Genomic DNA, 19,245 nt, shown 5'->3' on the forward strand with positions numbered 1-19,245 from the left:
AGCGTGAGTTAAATACAACTCACAGGGCGGTTACTGCGTTAAACTTTGAACTTTTATAAAAGGAGAGAGAAAACCTTCCTTTCAAATATAAGATGCTATAAAAAGGATTATTTATTAAACCAAACTATTTTGAGAAATTGAGGAAAACCACCAAGTGAAGGACAAGTGAATTCTAACCTGATATTTTGGGTAGAAAGGGAAAACAGGGTTTTCCCAAGTACAACCAACTCCATGCTTCCCTTGTATCAGGTGGCTTAATTCTCTCTTCCTTAATGGAAGACTCCATATTTTTCTTAAATTCTCTGCTTTTAGCTACTTAGTTTTTGATTATTTAGTATATAAAGTTGGGACTGGGTAGACAGTTCTGGATTTACACCCTTGCTCTGTGACACAGGCAGGTCATTTCTCCTTGTCTGAACCTCAGTTTTTCCATCTGAAAAATGAGAATAAAACCTGCTACTCCAAAAGAGTCTTTTAAGAACTAGAGATTTGTTTAAAGCATATAGCACAAAGCAGGTATTCAATAAATAATAGCCATCACTGACATATTAGTCTTAGGTTGTGAGCCTTAATTTGTTTTTCTCTCCAGGTAAAGTAAGTTTCTTTACTGCCCATTTCCCTTAACTCAGTTTATTTGTGACATCACACGAGTGCACAGCAGGTCAGTGACAGGGCTGGCCAATCCTGAGTGTGTGTTCACATTTACGCTTTTAGCACCCTGGCACTAGCTATGCAGCCAGCTCTGTAGCCTGGCATAAGAAATTCACGAGACAGGGTGGGTAAGATGATGCGGCACTAGAGGTACGGCTAATCCGGAAGGCCAAGGAGTACTTCTGGGCCCACAAGATAAATTTTGACATCTACCTTCATTTTCTCCCTTAGGATTTTTTACACGGTTCTTACCTGATATATTCGAACAGGCATTTTCTCCACAAATAGTCCTTTCTTCTCACCTTTTTTAACCAGCTTGGTTAGAATAGAGAGCCGGTCGTTGTTAGGCCTGTGGGGCCGAGGAGATGACTGAGGTGAAATTTCTGGTGAAGACGGAGCTGACCTAAGAGACAGAATCAGAAAACTTTGTCGAGTATAAAGTGGCTATTGGTTTAGTAGTTATTAAAACTTGCCAAACTCACATAAACAGGGTACTAGACTTAAAAAAACTGTACCCCATAAATATGTACAATAAGGTGTCAATTAAAAATGTAACACCTTCCAATTAGTCTTGACATTATAAAAGATGAAAAATTATAGGGCAATTTTAACACAAATTGTTACTTAACTGGTATATGAGATTTAACACTGAGTACCATAGTTTAATAAGCACAAAAGTGACTTCTTCTTGCATATTACTGTGAGGTGTCTTTTCCAGTCAGTGTAGCCATTAAAAAGCAGTGAAATAAACTGATCTTAGATCCACACATTCAAAATCTTGTAACAAAGTATTGAACCACGTTCTCAAATTTAATGAACCATATTTAATCACATTTCTTACATGAAAAAAATAAATTGTATACTTTTCTGATCCAATATATTAAAAGGTGAATTTACTGACAACAAGACCTTTAAAAAAAAACAACTTTCTGAGCACTGGTGCAATACTATGCTTTGGACATAAAGTGTATTCAATAAATGCTGCCAACATTAAAAAAAAAAAATCTTAATTCTAAATTGAAAAAAATTTTAATTCTAGAATGAAGTAATTTATACGCATGTTTCTAAATACAAAATAACTTCTTGCCATGGAAATAATGACCAGGGAGAAATAAGAAAGAAAGGGTATTTACTTATTTTCTTTTTGGAACTCTTTTTAGAATTTCTATTTAGCTTAGCTAATTATCTTTAAATTCCAAATAGTATATTCTCAAAAGATCACAATATCACCTACTGAAATCACACAGCAAATTATATGGAAGAAACACTCACAGAGAGAGATCCTCAGCTTCCTGCCGTACAACACTGACTCGACTTTTCTTTGGTAACACTGGGGAGTTCTGATCAGATACCCTTTGGTAGAAGAGCATATAGGCATTCCAGTATCTTCGACGTACATCAGTGTATGGGTTTGCTTTATAATAAGACATTAAGAAAGAAGTCTTCGTAAATAAAAAAGTTCTTCTTGTCTTGACAATTGAAAACAAAGGGCCCATAAATCCAGTAAGTAACTATTACTAAATTTGTTGAATGCAAAGTATAAGTCAAATGTGAGTCTTTTTAGAGTACTGCTTAGAACAGAAGACAGGATACTTCAGTTCTTAAACTTAAATAGATCCTGCACTTAGAAGGTGATACGGGGGCAGGGAGTAAGTGAGCTGTACATACTGTAACGGAGCAAAGAGGTTAAGCATCCTAGGGAAGTCTTAAGTTCAAGCAAAAGGAAAGCAACATTAGAAAGATGTTCTGTAGCACAGGATGGGATCTTAATCGGCCTCACTTAAGCATTTCTGCAAAGATCGGTCAAATCTAGGTAACTCCTGGCAATGATGTTACATTTAAATGTCACCGAGACGAGAGATGCATGACTACAATGGCATGGTATCAAAATCTAATACAGTGAATCTAATGCAGGTAGATGTTTAGACATGCCCCTAGAAGATTTCAAAATCTAGTTTCAGAAATGCTAAGGTCTCTGCAAAATAGCTTTTTCAGATGGCAAACTCTGATTGGGTTTTGGGACGTGCTTTTCCTCATTTTTTTTTTTCTGGGGGTGGAGGTTATGGAGAGAAACATTGCATTGCCACACTGCATAATAAATATGGTTTTAAAAGCACAGGTGCTAGGAATGTCTTCTCTAATTATTCACATCTTTATAAAATTGGAAACGAAATTAAAAAATTTTAGTGGACAACTGTTTCTTCTGAAATTATTTTCAAGGTTTAATTTCTTTATTCATTAGTTTCTCTTTGATATTCATTTCATCCTCTTATTCCTCCTCGGCCACTTACCACCCAAGGCTAATGTCAGGGATTTTTTCATTTTTATTTTTATAGATTTAGGGGGTGCAAATGCATTTTTGTTACTTAGATATGTTGTGTGGTGCTGAAGTCTGGGCTTTCACTGTACTAACCACTTGAATAGTGTACACTGTATCCAACAGGTAATTTTTCATCACTCACCGCCCCCCCTCCCTTTTGGAGTCTCTATTGCCTTTTATTCCTGTTGTAAGGAATTTAAAAAAACTTTTTAGGAGCAGCTTGAACACTTTGACTCTGGCTATTTTTATATAAAGAAAACAACTTCCAGTTTTATAGAAAACTATAAACTAAAGTGATAAAATTAATGAAAAATATCCATTTGTAAATACTTACTTTGATCATAAACTTTTGGTCTATATTCTCCTCCAAAGCATTCATACTCCAGGGTCTCATCATTTAGGTCAAATTCTTCTATAATTGTGTCATTAAATTTATACCACTTTCCTTTTCCACACCCCCTGGATCCCAGAGAGCAGACAAACATTATAAGGTTAAAAAATAAACATCCTCATGCCCAGTATTTGTCTCTATATATATTGTCCACAAATAAAGCAGGTGAGTACTACTCGAAAATCTTTAAGAAAAACGTAACAACAGTTACTTCAGTTTCTAAAACAACTTTTCAAATTGAAGGGGAAAAAACAGTGACACCAAGCTTTAAAAATTCAGAATGAAGTACGATCAAAGAAGAATGCAGAGTTCCTCTGCACCATAACGATAAGTACGATGACCAAGGAGGGCAGGAGAGCAGAGCAGAGACACTGGTGGGGCAGAGCGAGCGAGTGCTGCCTCGAGAAACCCTTACCGCCTGTCCTTGATGAAGGAATAGTAGTGGCCCGCGTGTGCCTGCCCACTGTGGACAATGACACCGACAAGTTCATAGTTTTCTGTGAGGGCAACTTTTTTCCGTGGGGATCCTCCACCTCCCTGATCCATACTTCGCCCATTTTCACCAACTTCCGAAGATGAATCCTGGCGAGCCATTCCTGAAACTGTGTAGGGCTCCATGTTTAGCATCCAAGGAAACTATGTAAAAGCAAAAAAACCATATTAATGTTGATTAGTAATGTACACAGCAGTGCCCAGTCAAGTCAGGTACAAATAAGAGGATGTGTTTTCCTAACTTAAGCTAGGAATAACTACCTCTCCAATTCAAGTACAAAATCTCAGAGAGGCTAAGTCTGGGGAAGTGTAAATAGCATTAAGGGAAGCATTTTCTTTCACAGTGATCACTAGGATGCCTTCTAGAAATGAGGGCTGTTGTTTACAGATCTGCCCATTCTACTCGCAGCAGCTGCTTAAGACACACGGCCGTATTCCTCACAATGCTGAGCTCATACCCTTTCACATGGTACGTGAAATTTGAAAACAGAAGCAGGAAAAAGAGGAGTGAGGTAATTAATGACTGTGAACAAGTTCAAAAAGAAAAAAGTTACCCTTATTTGTTCATCGTATTTAATGGAGCGTCCACTCTCCCAGTCAAATCCAAATCTCATCAGGTGAATTACCAACACACTGGGTAAAGACTTAATACAGGTTCTTTTCACTGTTATTCTCTAAAGAAAAGCAAAAAATCAATTATCTCCGTGAAGAAAATAAAACAGCAAAGTAATTAACACAAAGGCCTTTCCCACCCACGTGGAAACAAGTAATGACACAATCTACTGGAAGTCACAACAGGCGCTCAATACCGATTTTACATAAAACACACGAATACCAAATTAATCTTATTTTTTAAAAAGGGCAAATGTAATTACCTTTTCTTTACACTTTTCACAGTAGTATGCATTGCTTCCCTCTAGAACTTCTCCTCTAACAAACTGGTCCAAAGAAATTTCCAAACTCTGACAAGAAGTAACTCCTAGATTGAGAGCCATGAACGCTTCTTCACGTTCATATCTGATTAGGAGATAACAGAGAACCCCTGATCAATGAAGAAATTAAAAACTCCTGAAATTATCACATGACCTGAGCTTGAACACGGAACTACATTCTTAATCACTGAAATTAACACGTTGTCTCTCAACCTTTTAAAAGTATACCCCAAATAAAAACACCAAATTGTGACAATTTAGAATTGCTTAAAATTATAAATTTCAACAAATATTTTCATAAGGCCACAATAAGATTCCGGAAATAGAAACCAGAGAACTTTAATTCATTAAATATTTATAGATCCACTGGGAGACAGATTTATAGGTCTCTCAACAAATGCAAAATTCACAATGTACTAGGAAAATCATTTAAAAATGATGATCATTTTTTATGTCAGTGATATCTTCACTAACCTGTGAGGACAGTCTTTACAGATCTTCTGATCAGAATAGATGCCCTGAAAAGTATTCTTAAAAATTTGGTCTCTCCCCATTTTCTGTTGGAACAAAAAGTTAAAATTTTAATTGATGCCCCTAGAACTTACAGGTATATAGAAATTTCTTTAGGCCTGAGCTAAAACACAGACTTCTATTTAACCACCAAAATAAAATGAGCCTTTGGTAGTGTCAGCTGGGACAAATGGGGTTAATGGCCCATTGTCAGACCACTGTCAGAGCAATGCAAACAATCAGAGAGGAGGGGGAAGGAGGTCAGGCAGAGCTGATGGTAAGAGAGTTCTCCGTGATGGTTCCTAATTCTTCTCCCTGTGCCATAACCACTATGCTAGTAGCAACTCTCTACAGCCTTCTCTTTTTTCTTGTAGATAGAACACTATAAATTCCTAACTTATTTTAAAAACAAAAGGGGAAAAATTGTGCCTACTGATGAGAGGCCAATGATGACAGAGGTAACAGGACATTCAGAAAGTTTACTACATGTTTTACCAGGTAGAGGTAGAAAGCTTTGGGTTTAAACATCACCACCAATAACTTTTTAATCTCGTCCCCTCGTCCCCTTTGCCAGAGGACTCCCTGAGGTCCAGGACTGCTCTGCATGGGGCCATCAGCTCACGGGTGACTGAGGCACTCTTAGCTGCACTGAAGCAGTCCTTCAATGGATACACAGCAAAAATATGTAGGTACAAACGGTTATTATTGTGCAGTATAGATTAAGAATTACATATTCTATCAAATGTTAGATAAATTTAGAAAAGACATATACAATTCTAGTGATCCATGTATGTTTAAACCCATAAAAAACGAATTATAGTTGTGATGTTAAAGACAATTACTTTCTGATTTGTCAGTTTCACAACAACCCCGAATCCTAAGATACTGTTACTAAAGTCTGAGGGAGTCAGAGAGAAAGTAAGACTTTTATTACCTTGAGATATTCATCCATCTGATCAATGAGACTAGTAAAGAATTCATATGCATCCTGCTGTTCTCTCACATAAAGTTCTTTGTTCCACATCTTGAAAATCTATATAACAAAAATTAAATATGTTTTTAAAGGAAAAGTATCAATTTCTGAATGTACTAGAATGGGAATGTGGAAGAGTACTTAAATGCTTCTAAAACCAAGTTCACTATTAGGACGTGGAAGTTTTTACTGAAGTGAGACTAGCTTGTGTTCAGCCTTCTATGCTTTCCCCTGGTCCCTCTGTAATCATAACAAGCCTCTGAAACCGGAGGTGAGTATGGGGTGAAAGCTAAGGCCAGGAACAGACAGTTTCTCTCTTAGAAACTAACCAACCCATGGGGGAAAACACAAGGTAATCCTCCAGTACGTGAAACGTAGTAAAGCAATGTTTACAAATAATATTCTCTATTTAAAGGCATTAGTGAAGTTGGCACAGGTTCAGAGGAAGGATTTGAACAAATATTTCAAAAAGCTAAAATAAGAATTATGAAAAATATTCAAAACAATTAAGATTAGAAAATCCTTAGGAGTTATGAACGACTATTTTCAACATTCTAATCATATGACCAAGAACTAATTTCAAGAACAATGGCATACCCAATCCTTTCATAGGCTTTGGTAATGGGATTAGTCTAGAGTTAATAAACATAAGAAACCATATCGCTAGAGAAAAAAATGTAGCCAAACTCCAAGAAACTAGTATCTTTAAAGAGGTACTGGATGAGATACCTTCCAAAAGTTCTCAGGTACGTAATACTGCAGCTTGCTCTCCATCAAATGCCCAAAGAGAGACTGTACTTGGTAAAACACGCTATCGTCTGGGTTGTCTGTGTCGTCATCTACTGAAAGTAATGCCTATAAAGAAAAGAAACGTATTAAGTTAGAAATATTTAACTGCTTCCCAGGAAACCTTGACACATGTGCACAAGAGCACGCACTGCTTTTTTCAGAATGCTATTATGTTTGGATGTGGCTATGACTACGCAGATACTTAGCTTCAATACTTGCTAGCTGGTGTAACTATGAACAAACCATGTCTTTAAGCCTCCGTTTGATTATGCAAAACCGGCCTAGTAACACCAAGATCTCTACAAGAAATCAGTGTGACATGGAATACTCTCAAAACTGCTGCCGTATCATGTTACTACTTACTATATTATTATAAAATGTTGATGATAGCCTGCATATATCTAAAATACTAAAAATGTTAGTAATTTTATGGAATAGAATTTGAGAATAACTTTGGAGTTCAAAACATCACAAAGGTCAGGTCCATCTGTAATACAGGCAGCTTATTACAACATGTCTATAATGATTTCAGAAGCTACTAAAGAATCCCTACTTATGTCTAGCTTTAGCAAACCATAAAAGCAACAAAAAAGTATGAGCCAATTTTCAGGCAACACATATATCTTTCACAGCAAACAGGACAGAGGAAGGAAATCACCTCCGGGAGCCCAGGCTGCATATACAGCTGCTGGAAGACTGCATTCATGTAACAAGTCGCGCCACCATTCCTCAGCCCCACAAACCCTGAGCTGGACCTGCTATCCACTGGGGGGAGGTACTGGGAAAGAGAGGAACAGAAAGGGTAGAGAAGAGAGTTAGCATCTCTGCCACAGGCACGTTTCCACTACAGCTGTGTGGGATGTCTAAGAGGGAAAAGAGATATACTCACAGATTTGTCCATCCAATGTGTTATCAAAGTCATGTTAGCAAAACCCATGTTCACGGAAGTACTTCTGCAGATGCTAATACAATTATAAAATACTACTATCTCAATGTTTCTTTTCCTTCATAAAGTACTTGGCATATAGGTGGTATGTATTTCTTTATGTAGTAACTTGATTATCATTCAACAAATATTTGTTGAGGGCCTACTATGTGCCAGGCACTGTGCCAGGGATATAAGAGAGAACAGAAATGCGCGTGATCCTTGATTTCAAAGAACTTACAGTCTAAGAGGGTAGACAGGCATTAATGAAATAAATATACTAATAAATATTTACAAATTGAGGGAGTTCTATGAAAAAGAGGTATTTACCAAGAAGAAGAACGACCATCCAGTCTGGATGGTCAAGGAAGGCTCATCACATTCATTCCCTTCCTTTTAGAGAAGGTAACATTCTTTTATTAAACTTCTTCTAATGAACATACAATTAAATAAATAGGCAAACACCCTTTCATTGCACTTACAGATGTTTTGAAATACAGACACCGTTACAGTGCTATTCTGGTTAGAAACAATTCAGAAGAGGCATCTTGGATGAGGTCCAACATGGCACTTCTCCAAGTGGAAAAGGATATTGTAACCAAACACTTTGAAATGTTATTAGGACAGAATCTTGGTTCCTATTCCACGACTAGAATCATGTTATCTACACATATCAAGTATCTGTGTCCATTTAATAACCAACTAGCTGACAAAAACCTGTACGTCTTTTAGACCTTGAGGAATTGCTAACTATTATATACTTTTCATGAACATCAGATATACACTTAGAGCAGGATGATTTCTAAGATTTAATTACCAATAAACTTTATTTGTAGTTCAATGAATGGATTTTTTAAAAAAGAATGGTACAAAATTTTAAAAACTGGTTCATAACAGTGTTAAAAATATAAATATTTATCTAATACAAATATTTTAATCATTATGCTGGTATAATCCCTGACTTAAGAAAAAACACGAAGTGTTCATTTAAATATGATTATTAAATAAATGCATATAAAGCTAAAACACAGCATAAAATGCGCATTATAAACTAAAGCATTATAAGCTACCTGTTTTGGTAAGTCAAACAGTTCCCAATTTATGTGCTCTCACGTTTCTAGGTGTTTGCAAGTGCCGTTTCCTCTATCTAGGACATCTGTCTCCACTTTGTTTCCTGCCTAACCTATATGTTCCATAATGCTCAAGGCATCCAAAGGGTAAGTCTGACTTTCTGTGACGTTAGAGGAGAACACAAAAGCAGCTTTAAAAGTGTTCCTGGTCTGGTATTCTAGTGTGCCTGCAATTTATTTCCCTCTTGCAGATCCCAACATACATTAAGCTGTTCCATAGCTTTGCTTATATTCTTCTCATTGCTGTAATGAAATGAATTTCCCACCTTGCTTCAATTGGCTCACTCATCTATAGGGCTCTATTTTAAGTTCTATCTTCTCTAGGAAGCCTTCCAAGACACTACCGGGTGGTAGTGAAGTCCCTCCATGTTAGTAGAGCAATCAGGACATGCCTGTATCTTATACTGTATCACATTACATGGAAATCATCTGCTTATGGGTCAGCCCCTCCCACTATACAATGACCTTCTTGAAGGCTAGATATTTTCATTTTTGAGCTCCAAAAGCCTAACACACCTCTTAGCACATAATAAACTCAATAAATCTGTTGACTTTAACTGAACATAGCCTGTGCTGTGGCAGAGCCAATGTTTATTTGACTTTGTATCTCTAGTGCCTGGCACTATGCCAAGCATACAGTTATTAAAAAAATAGGTTGGAATGCTACTTTTTATTCAGAATAACTACCAACCAACTTGCAAATGCCTCTCCTCTTTAATTAAAAGGATACCATTTTATAATATACTATAGTGTATTAGAGTGATACTATAGTTTATAATTGATTTGGCAAGTATGTGAACACAGTATACAAAAAATAACACTGACTTTCTTTGTAGAAGAATGCAAACACAGTTTTAAAGTTATATGTTTAGGAGATCATTCTAAAAAAAAAAATTAAGTGCACCAAGGTTTACAAAACTTACATCAAACTCCTTGGTAAGAGCAGGGTCAGGCTGATGATGCATAGAAAGTAGTTCTTTTATAATAATTTGAAGATTTGAAGGTGAACTATCAGCCAACATTACAAGGACTTCATAGGCTGCCAATCGGCTATTCACTGTACTACACCTAAAAACAAAGACACAAGTCGATTTCAACAATGATCTACTTAAATTGCTCATTAAACTAAATCAACATTTGAAATGAAAGTATAAGAGCTGCAATTTCTCAAACATAATTAAGTCTGGTCTAACCTCAGAGAAAGAATATAGGAGGGATGAATATAGTTTAGAGCTAAATATCTTCTTGGCTTGATGATAAAAGTAGCAAAATTCTTTCACTTACGACTCCAGAGTATTCCTATCTAAGGAATGGATCAGCAAGAATGGAGAAGAGAGAACTGCGTAATAAACATAACATGGAATAACTATCTTTTAATTAAAATAGGTAGGAAGAAAGATTTTATGGCTATCATCCTGAAATGTGAATATCTAACTGGCAGAAAAAGAAAGCTATGTAAATCAGAATAGATGTCCATAAACATCATATGTGCCTGAAGATCAAAAATTCTTCAAGGACACTAATCAGCTTTCCACTTTGCTGAAAAAAATGGAGGTAGAAGTAGTTTGCCCAGTCAATTCTTTCAAAGTGACATAAAAGGCAACTAGCAAGCATTCTGCAGGAAACCAAAGGCTTCCTATACTGCCTGCCTTTTAGTAGAAATTGCTTTGGGGATGGACAGTAATTTCTCACTGCAATCTAGGCCAACCTTACATTACTGAGGGGATCACAGGTTAGGAAGGATACACAGAAAAGAGGAGATCCAACCTCTGAACAAAGCACTTATGGAGTGTACGAGGTATTCAAGAGGGGGCTGCAGGACTCTTGGGTCAGCGCTGCACCAGGCACCGAGGACAATGGCCCTGGCATCATCCTTTGCTTCTTGTCCGGACTTACGGGTTGCAAAGGAAAGGACGGGTAAGAAATAAATAAGGAGGTACCATACACACAGGCTAAACATTACAAAGCTGTTTTGTTATTGTGATGAATAGCATTACTTCTGAAATGAGTTTCTGGGTATTTTAAATCTCTTTCTTGTTTAAGGTTTTGGTGGAAAAAGGCTGGGAGTCACTGTGATAAATGAATTCCATTTAGTACAGTGGGGAGGGATGAAACAAATGTCTTCTATTCATGGCACTGTATATGATTTTTAGAAGACACTCCTTATTTATGAAGGTACTACTTTTAATGAAAATAAAATTGCTGAAGATTTTTTGTTGTTTACTGAAAATCAAAATTTTCATATATTTCTGCTGCTCTAGTAACAGATTCCCATGGACCTAGTACCTAACCATCCAAAACAAGACTAGGGTAGGTATGAGGATGGGAGTTAGAGCCTGAAGGACACCCCAAGGTTCTAATGAAGGTCTTTTTTTTTAACCTAAAGCAGATTTTGCTAATAAGGAATCTCTAGGTAGAGAAATATTTATACGTGATAAGATACCTCTTAAGATTCCACAAAACATTGCTTATTATGCCTTGCCCACTTCAATAATCACTGAAATTGTATCTTTTTCACTGTAAATACCAAACCCTCAGTTTCTTTAGGATTACTCAATTAACTCTGGTTTTCATGAGAAAAGAACAAAGTAAGTTAGATTCAGAGCAAATGAGATGGCAGCTTGTAGCTGCCTCTTCTTCCTATTTCCAAGAGTATAAACATCACTCAAGTAGGGTCAACGTTACTATACAAAGAGATCTTTCAAATTTGTACCCATAACAACTGACACAAAATTTGATTCCAAAATTTTACTACTGTAATAAATCATTAGTGATTGCAGTTATCAGAACACAGTCAATACTCAGCAAATGACAAGGTTCATGCACTAAAGTATCTATCCTTTTCTCCTAAGAAACCCTCAAGATTTTACGCAGAGCCTGTTTACTTTTCCCACGTATATAATTCTTATAACCTTCATTTGTTACTGGCCAAGTTAGCCACATCATCAATTCTTCTTCCACTTTGATAATAACGGTAGCAGCATACTTGCTCCGTGCTTACTATGTGTCAGGCAGGCTTGATGTTAAGCCCCTTTACATGTGTTTCTTTATGTAGTGGAAAATATCTTACAGGATACAGAGACTCACAGACGGAAGACAAACTCCAAGTTAAGAACATCTTTTTAGACCAAAGTTTCGAATTAGAATTTTTACCAAAACTGAACACAACGTGCATTTTCCATACTTTGGATGAAAGTCCTGTTGACTGATGGCGGCACTGCCAGCTGGAGAATGACTATTTAAAATAATTCTAGAAGCTCGGAAAAGGAAGTCATCTAACAATGGTTTAATGAGTGATGAACCTGGAATAGAGCATAATATTCATATTGAAGATGAACACATATTTTCACTCAAAGATCCTATCATGCACTTCCCTATCAGAGCAGCAAAGGCACCCAAGGCCACCCAACGCAGGGCATCCAGTTTAATGCTTATTTTTTGAGTGCTTACATGGCAAAGCTCTGTGGGGTGGAGGGGTAGGATGAGTCGGACGGGGTACAAAGACAAGTGAGGGTGCTTTCCTTTATGAGCCTATACTACGGTGAACAGCATCAAGCTTTCACTTAGATACATGAGTGCCAAGAACACAAGGCAGAATGGTTTGAACGAATAATTAATTCTTATTCTGGACATAAGGAAGTCCACACAAGGGTTTTTGAAACCTTTAAAATACTGCCTTCTTTAGGTAAAAATGATATGCCTTTCTCTCCTTGGTTAAGAATCACTCTTTTCTATGTATCCCCAGTAGCCAAGAAGATTTTGTAGGGCTTAGTTTGTGTTATAAAAGTGACAGTTAATTTGAATATGCTTTTACAAATTACATGTGTACCCTAGGAGAATCTCATATGTACCCCACCACCAGGGAGTGGTGGTTAGGGGCTGCCTCCCCAGATGAGAATCACCTTTTAAGGAAGTATGATTTATAAAGATCGTATATAATAAAGTATGTAACAGCTAAAAAGAAAAGCCTACTTTTAATTATAATTTTTACTTGATATTAAGAAGTTATGTGACCCAACCACTTGGAACGCTGTAAAATTCTCTATGCGGTTTAACAACACAGGTAAGATACACCTTACGTTTGTTAGCCACTGAAATGCCAGACAATTTCCTACTACCTGAAGGGTCAATTTTCCATGGAACACTTAGCACCTATCTTATTTTCCCAATTACACACAACACTACGGCAGTAACTGAGAACCGAGGTCTCCTGCCACACAATACAATGAAGCAATAATTACCAAGCATTTCCTTTTCTGCCCCACAGAGTGAGAGGAGGGTCTTAATGAGGCGTAAGTGCCCTGCCAATAAGATGTTGTCTGCTTCACTGGTCTCACATTCAGCCGTGCGATTGGGTTCAAAGTTATCCAGCCAAGTAATCTCATCTTCAAGCATGGTAGCTGGGCTGATTCTTAACTGCTCCATTTCTGAAGCTAAGAAAAAAAAATCCATTACAAAGAAAGGATTTCACTTCATGGAGCCAAAGCCCCTAATTAAAGTAAGCAAAGCCAGGTCCCAATCCTTCATGTCACACATCTCAAAAAGACTGTCATTAATAAATAGCAGGCAATGGCTGCAGCGCACAGGGACCATGAAGGCTCCCTCATCTGTAACCGCACACTAATTGGCTGCCTCCTCAGTGCAGGTCACTGTGCTACATGCTGAGGATATAAGATGAAGGGGACATCCTTGCTCTGAAGAAGCTCCTGGTTTGGTGGATGTTAGCAGTTGTCCCAGGAACAAACTCTCCTTGAGCAGGAAGGGGTAGAAAGGTATCAGGAGAACCATTGCTACTGCCGTTACCTAAACCAAGGCAGGGCTGAGTTCTGCAAGGGAGAAGGAGGTCACAGCAGCCGGAAACCAGGTTTCTAAACAAGGAGCCAAACTCCTGAGAATTACTCTGTTCTTCTGTATTAAGCACCTCACTTTCCCCTTCAAATAAGGATTTAAAGTGCAATTCCATACTGGAGGCTGTGACTGGGGAGAAGAGCAGGGGTGATCATGCTCCTCTTCCACTGCACTGAGGTGAGAAGCAAGCAGGGTCCCTGCACAGTGAAGACACTTCAGGGTTGGACAGAGCTGTACTGGCACCACCACTTACTCAAGGTGTGACCCTGTTTCCTTGTTCATGCAATGGGGCCAACACCTACACTGCAGGGAGCTGTGCATGAAGTGCCAAATATAAGCACTGGCTTACGGAAGATACTCAAAAATTGGTAATCATTGTTTCAAGACATACTACCTGAGAATTCCTCTCAGCCCCCAAGATCCTAATGAGACCCTGGATCCCTCATTTATCACTCACAACACACATCAATAACTTGTTCATTCATTTGTAAAGTTGCATGTGTATAGCCAACTCATGACCCCAGTCCTCAAACAGCACGGCAGAGGGTGGAGCCTGCCGGCTGCCGGCCAGCTTTCACTGGAGCCTGGCTGGAGCGCAGTGTTAGGCTGGACTGCTAGGTGAACACGAGTCCATTCACTCTCCAGACCCAACAGAACTCCCTGAATCAGGACGCACACTCAGACTACATTACTAAATATCTCAGTCTCCACAAAGCCAATTTCACTGCATAGCTCAGAGCACCGCATCCTCAGTTTTTGAGAGATACTTCTGAAACTGATGAAGGCATTTTTGCTGCCACAGAGATGTTGCTGAGGATGATTAGTCACTGTATCTTTGTGTGTTCATCACACAAAAGCCTTTATATATTTCTTTTAGACTTAAGTACCAGGAAAAAGATTTTCTCCTTTTGAGAAACTGTTCTGTTTCTTCTTACTGGGTATTGAGAACAACTCAATATGCTGTTCCCTTTATAGCTTTGACCTCTAGGAACCTCACAACCAAATTCTGACTATGTGGGGCTTTAAGCCTGCATGTATGCCAGGTATGTTTTTTCCTCCTGGCCGTGACATTCTTTTCCAATTAATATTTTTGTTGATCCTGATTTTTATTTAATTAATTTCTTATAAGCGGAAGCAAATTCTTTGTGTAAAGTGTGGGAAATAAACTATTATCTGCAACTAAAATTTACAGAGCGTTCCAACATACATTTGCATTGTTTAAAGGTAAGTACAAAGATTAAAATCTCAGCAAGCTAACAAGAGAACTTTTAACAATGATACTTAAATCATTTAACACTAAGTAATTATCTGATTTTTGTCACTATCAACATGCCTCAATAGAGAGTCCCTCTTTCCTTCAATGATCAACCTTTAAAAATTGTCAGAATAGAATCTACTAGAGAAGACCCTTTACAACAGTTCTGTGTTGGTATAATTAAAATAGGAGTCTAAGACGATTTTTAAAATCAACAAATCTTCTCAACACATTAACAACTGGGTATATAATAGAAGAAGAGCTCATTGGTACATGGATTTACATGCTATTTTCATGAAAACAAAATTCAACTTCAAACAATAATTACAATTTCATTTACACCTGAGCTATGTAAATCAGATTTAGAAATGTCCATTTGGCTTTCTCTTCTACTCCTTCCCAGCCCCTTCTCCCCACAAATCAAATGCTAAACATTACTTACTCGTCAGATCATCTAATAATTGGCACCTCAAATCAAAATACTCCATACACTGAGACAATAGTCTAAAAAACAAAAAAGTTTCAGTTATTAAAATGTCTGATTTGAAAATAAAAAACATTTTCCCTGTAAGAATAAGTTCATAAAAAAATAAGCAAGAAAATTTTCCTAAGCATAAAATAACTACTTAATACAAATTAATACTTACTAATTCAAATTCTGTATTTTTGCAAAAAGCACATTAATGACTTTACTAATGCAGATACAGTACAGCAATAATAGTGTAAAGAGAAGGCAACTTACTAAATCTATCACATTTTAAATAATATATTCATTGCATACATAGTATACTTATCACATTCATTCATTTAAATATTAACTAATACCTACTAAGCACCTACCAAATGCCTAGAACTGCTTTAGTGGAACAGTGAACAAAAGAACAAAGGAGAAGGTGACAACTAAAACATATACACATATGTCAAGTGGTGATAGGCACTAAGAAGAAAAATAAAGGACAGTAAAAGAGACAGGGAGATTATTTTATGTAGGATAATCAAGGAAGCTTTTTCTGCAATTGCAGTAGTTCACAGCACAGGTTTTAGAATCAGACAGACATTGGTTTTAACCCTGGTTCCACTACACACAGCTGGATATCCCATAGACAACTTATTTCACTTCTCTCTGTTTTCTAGTCTCTAAAATGCTTATTATAGTATTAAGAATAAAAATGCATGCATATATACAAACATACATAAAAGGCTCAAGCATGGACTAATGATGAGACTATATAATGAACCAAGAATTATGGTTTTCAAAAATAAAGATAATAAAACTACCAAACTCATACCCATCCCGAGGATTAAAATGTAAATACATGTAAAGACTTTAGCATGTTATGTGGCACATAGTTAGCCCATGGTAATTGCTGTTATCATCATGATTACTAAGGGAAAATATGTACCCAACCTGGGCTTTAAAAAAAGCCGTGAGATATAATTTTCAAAATTATGCAAACATATAATTAAAGATTAAGTCCTATATGAAATTAAACATCTACATTCATCATATTTTTAAAAGAGATTCTTTGAGAGTATATGTCAAAAATATCATGTAATACTTCCTGTTTCTTTCCCAAAGTTTAGAGAAACTTAAATATTAAATCAAATTCTTAAAATTTAGTTATATTAAATTGACTCTTACGATGACATGCACTTTTATTAATAACTTCTTAAAAAATGGCTTATACATTTCAATTAAAGATCATTGGTCTTTCAAATAAAAGGAAACTTTTGGAATTCTAAAGTACAAAATGTAAGAGGGCAGAAAAAGAAATTTCTCTAGCTTTTAATTCAGATATTTACTAAGGGAAAACCATTCTATGAAATTTGGATTTATACGATTAAAGAATTATTTTTCATTACCAGGAATACAGAGCTAATTCCTAATTCAGGTTATGTCTTGATGGAAAACTGCAACATAACTGTAAGTTTTGACTAAATTTTTAATATTTATAAATTAGTCACCCACAATGATCTTGTCTCAGAAACCAAAATGTTGACTTCTTCCTTATTTAGACATTTGGAATATTAAAACAGAAGGTTAAATGCTTCAAAATAGTATTTACGTAGAGGCTCAGATATGTGGGCCAGGAATCTCCATATATTAGAAAGTGCATGATAATATAATGAATGCTGTACATACATTTAATCCTGTAATGAAGACTTGTAAACAACAGACAAATCATAACTCAATTAAAGAAAATTCTGTTGATTATACATCTTATATCTAGATAACAAAGGTATTTTTAAAAGTCAAGGATGGATCAAAGAGGAAATTACAAAGTATCTTGAGACAAATGAAAATGAAAACACAACATACTAAAAGTTATAGGTCATACCAAAAGCAGTGCTGTAAGAGGGAAATTTATAGCTATAGATGCTTATATTAAAAAGCAAGAAAGACATCATCTAATCAACAACCTATCACTACACCTTAAGGAACTAGAAAAAGAAAAACAAACTAAACTCAAAGCTAGCGGAAGAAAATAATAAAAATTAGAATGGAAATAAGTAAAATAGAGAATACAATACAAAAAAAAAAATCAATGAAAACAATACCAAAAAAAAAAAAAAAATCAACAAAACCAAAGTTTGGTTCTTTGAAAAGATCAACAAAACCGACAAACCTTTAGCAGACTAAGAAAAAAAGTTGTAAGACTGAAATCACTTCTTTCCTAAATTTAGAAATGAAAGTGGGGACATTACTACCAATTTTACGGAAATAAAAAGGACATAAGAGAGTACCATAAGCAATTGTATGTCAACAAATTGAATAATCTAGATATAATGGACAAATTCCTAGAAACACAAAACCTATCAAGATGGAACCAGGAAGAAATAGGAAAGAACAAATATATACTAGCAAGCAGAGGAGACCAGTAATCAAAAACTTCCCAACAAGGCAAAGCCCTGGACCAGGTGGCTTCACTGGTGAATTCAACCAAACGTTTAAAGAAGAATTAACACCAATCTTTCTCAAACTCTTCAAAAATATTGAAGAGGAGATAACACTTCCTAACTCAGTCTATGAGGGCAGCATTACCCTAATACCAAAGCCAAAGATACCACAAGAAAACTACATATAAATGCTGATGCAAAAATTCTCAACAAAATACTAGCACAAACCAAATTTAGCAGTACATTTACAGGATTATACTCCACGAATGAGTGAGATTGACTCCTGGAATACAAGTATGGTCCAACATAGGAAATTCAATGTAATACCACAGTAACAGAAAGAAGGAAAAAAAACAGAAAAAGCATTTGATGAAATTTAATACCCTTTCATAATAAAACCACTCCAAAAACTAGGAGCAGAAGGAAACTGTCTCAACATAATAAAAGTCATATATGAAAAACCCATAGCTAACATACTCAGTGGTGAATGACTAAAAGCTTTAGAGCAGGAAAAAGAAAGCAAGCTAGGAGGATACCCCAGCTACCTCTAGACATGGATCTATGAAATATCTGAGCTGAGAAAGTGATGCATAAGAAGACAGGATCAGTGTGACCTGGCTCACATAATTCTGGGCTCTCACCAACCAGGTGAGCTCCTCTTTCTGTCTGGGGTAGGTGAACCGGATGGGGTGGAGCTGGAGTTGGGGGCAATGGAGAAGAAATCTTGGGAGTGTTTCTTTTAACTCTCCTGTCCTCAATGGGGAGAAAAACACAAACGTCCTCTTTCAGGGTCTAAATGTTAGAAGAAGAAAGGACAAAGTCTTTTATCATCTCAATAATGTACTGTGGACTTTAGGGGAGTGGTACACAAATTATCATTTTCCTTTCTCTCTGTGTAACCTGAGCATCCTCATTTTTATGACATACCTCTGATTGACTCCTCTCATAATACTAGTTGGGGACCAGAGAGGCAGCTGAGCCGTGAGAATGACGCCTAGAAGAAACTGGTTGGGCTTCTGTACATCTGGGTGTGCTGAAGTGTCCGTCTGACTAAGAGTATACAGTTGATCACAGGCAACCCGGCGAATCTGAAATTACATGATTAGTGACAAAGGACATATATCAACCAAT

At 36.6% G+C, this 19,245-nt stretch overlaps 1 protein-coding gene across 2 annotated transcripts in view; it reads right to left on the reverse strand.

Moving 5' to 3' along the window:
- Positions 1–19,245, reverse strand: part of USP24 (ubiquitin specific peptidase 24) — a 125,207-nt gene that overhangs the window by 24,881 nt on the left and 81,081 nt on the right. For both annotated transcript variants that reach the window (XM_069480051.1, XM_069480050.1), the window contains exons 38-52: positions 19,042–19,202; positions 15,659–15,720; positions 13,355–13,546; positions 12,298–12,415; positions 10,037–10,181; positions 7,717–7,836; positions 6,999–7,124; positions 6,231–6,329; positions 5,261–5,343; positions 4,730–4,871; positions 4,409–4,528; positions 3,778–3,998; positions 3,306–3,430; positions 1,924–2,065; positions 904–1,054 (exon numbers count right to left, since the gene is read on the reverse strand). In XM_069480051.1, the coding sequence (XP_069336152.1) occupies positions 904–1,054; positions 1,924–2,065; positions 3,306–3,430; positions 3,778–3,998; positions 4,409–4,528; positions 4,730–4,871; positions 5,261–5,343; positions 6,231–6,329; positions 6,999–7,124; positions 7,717–7,836; positions 10,037–10,181; positions 12,298–12,415; positions 13,355–13,546; positions 15,659–15,720; positions 19,042–19,202 (2,007 nt within the window). The remainder of the gene's footprint in view (positions 1–903; positions 1,055–1,923; positions 2,066–3,305; positions 3,431–3,777; positions 3,999–4,408; positions 4,529–4,729; positions 4,872–5,260; positions 5,344–6,230; positions 6,330–6,998; positions 7,125–7,716; positions 7,837–10,036; positions 10,182–12,297; positions 12,416–13,354; positions 13,547–15,658; positions 15,721–19,041; positions 19,203–19,245) is intronic.

The sequence above is a fragment of the Eulemur rufifrons genome, chromosome 8 (genome assembly GCF_041146395.1).
Source record: "Eulemur rufifrons isolate Redbay chromosome 8, OSU_ERuf_1, whole genome shotgun sequence".
Lineage (NCBI taxonomy): Eukaryota > Metazoa > Chordata > Mammalia > Primates > Lemuridae > Eulemur > Eulemur rufifrons.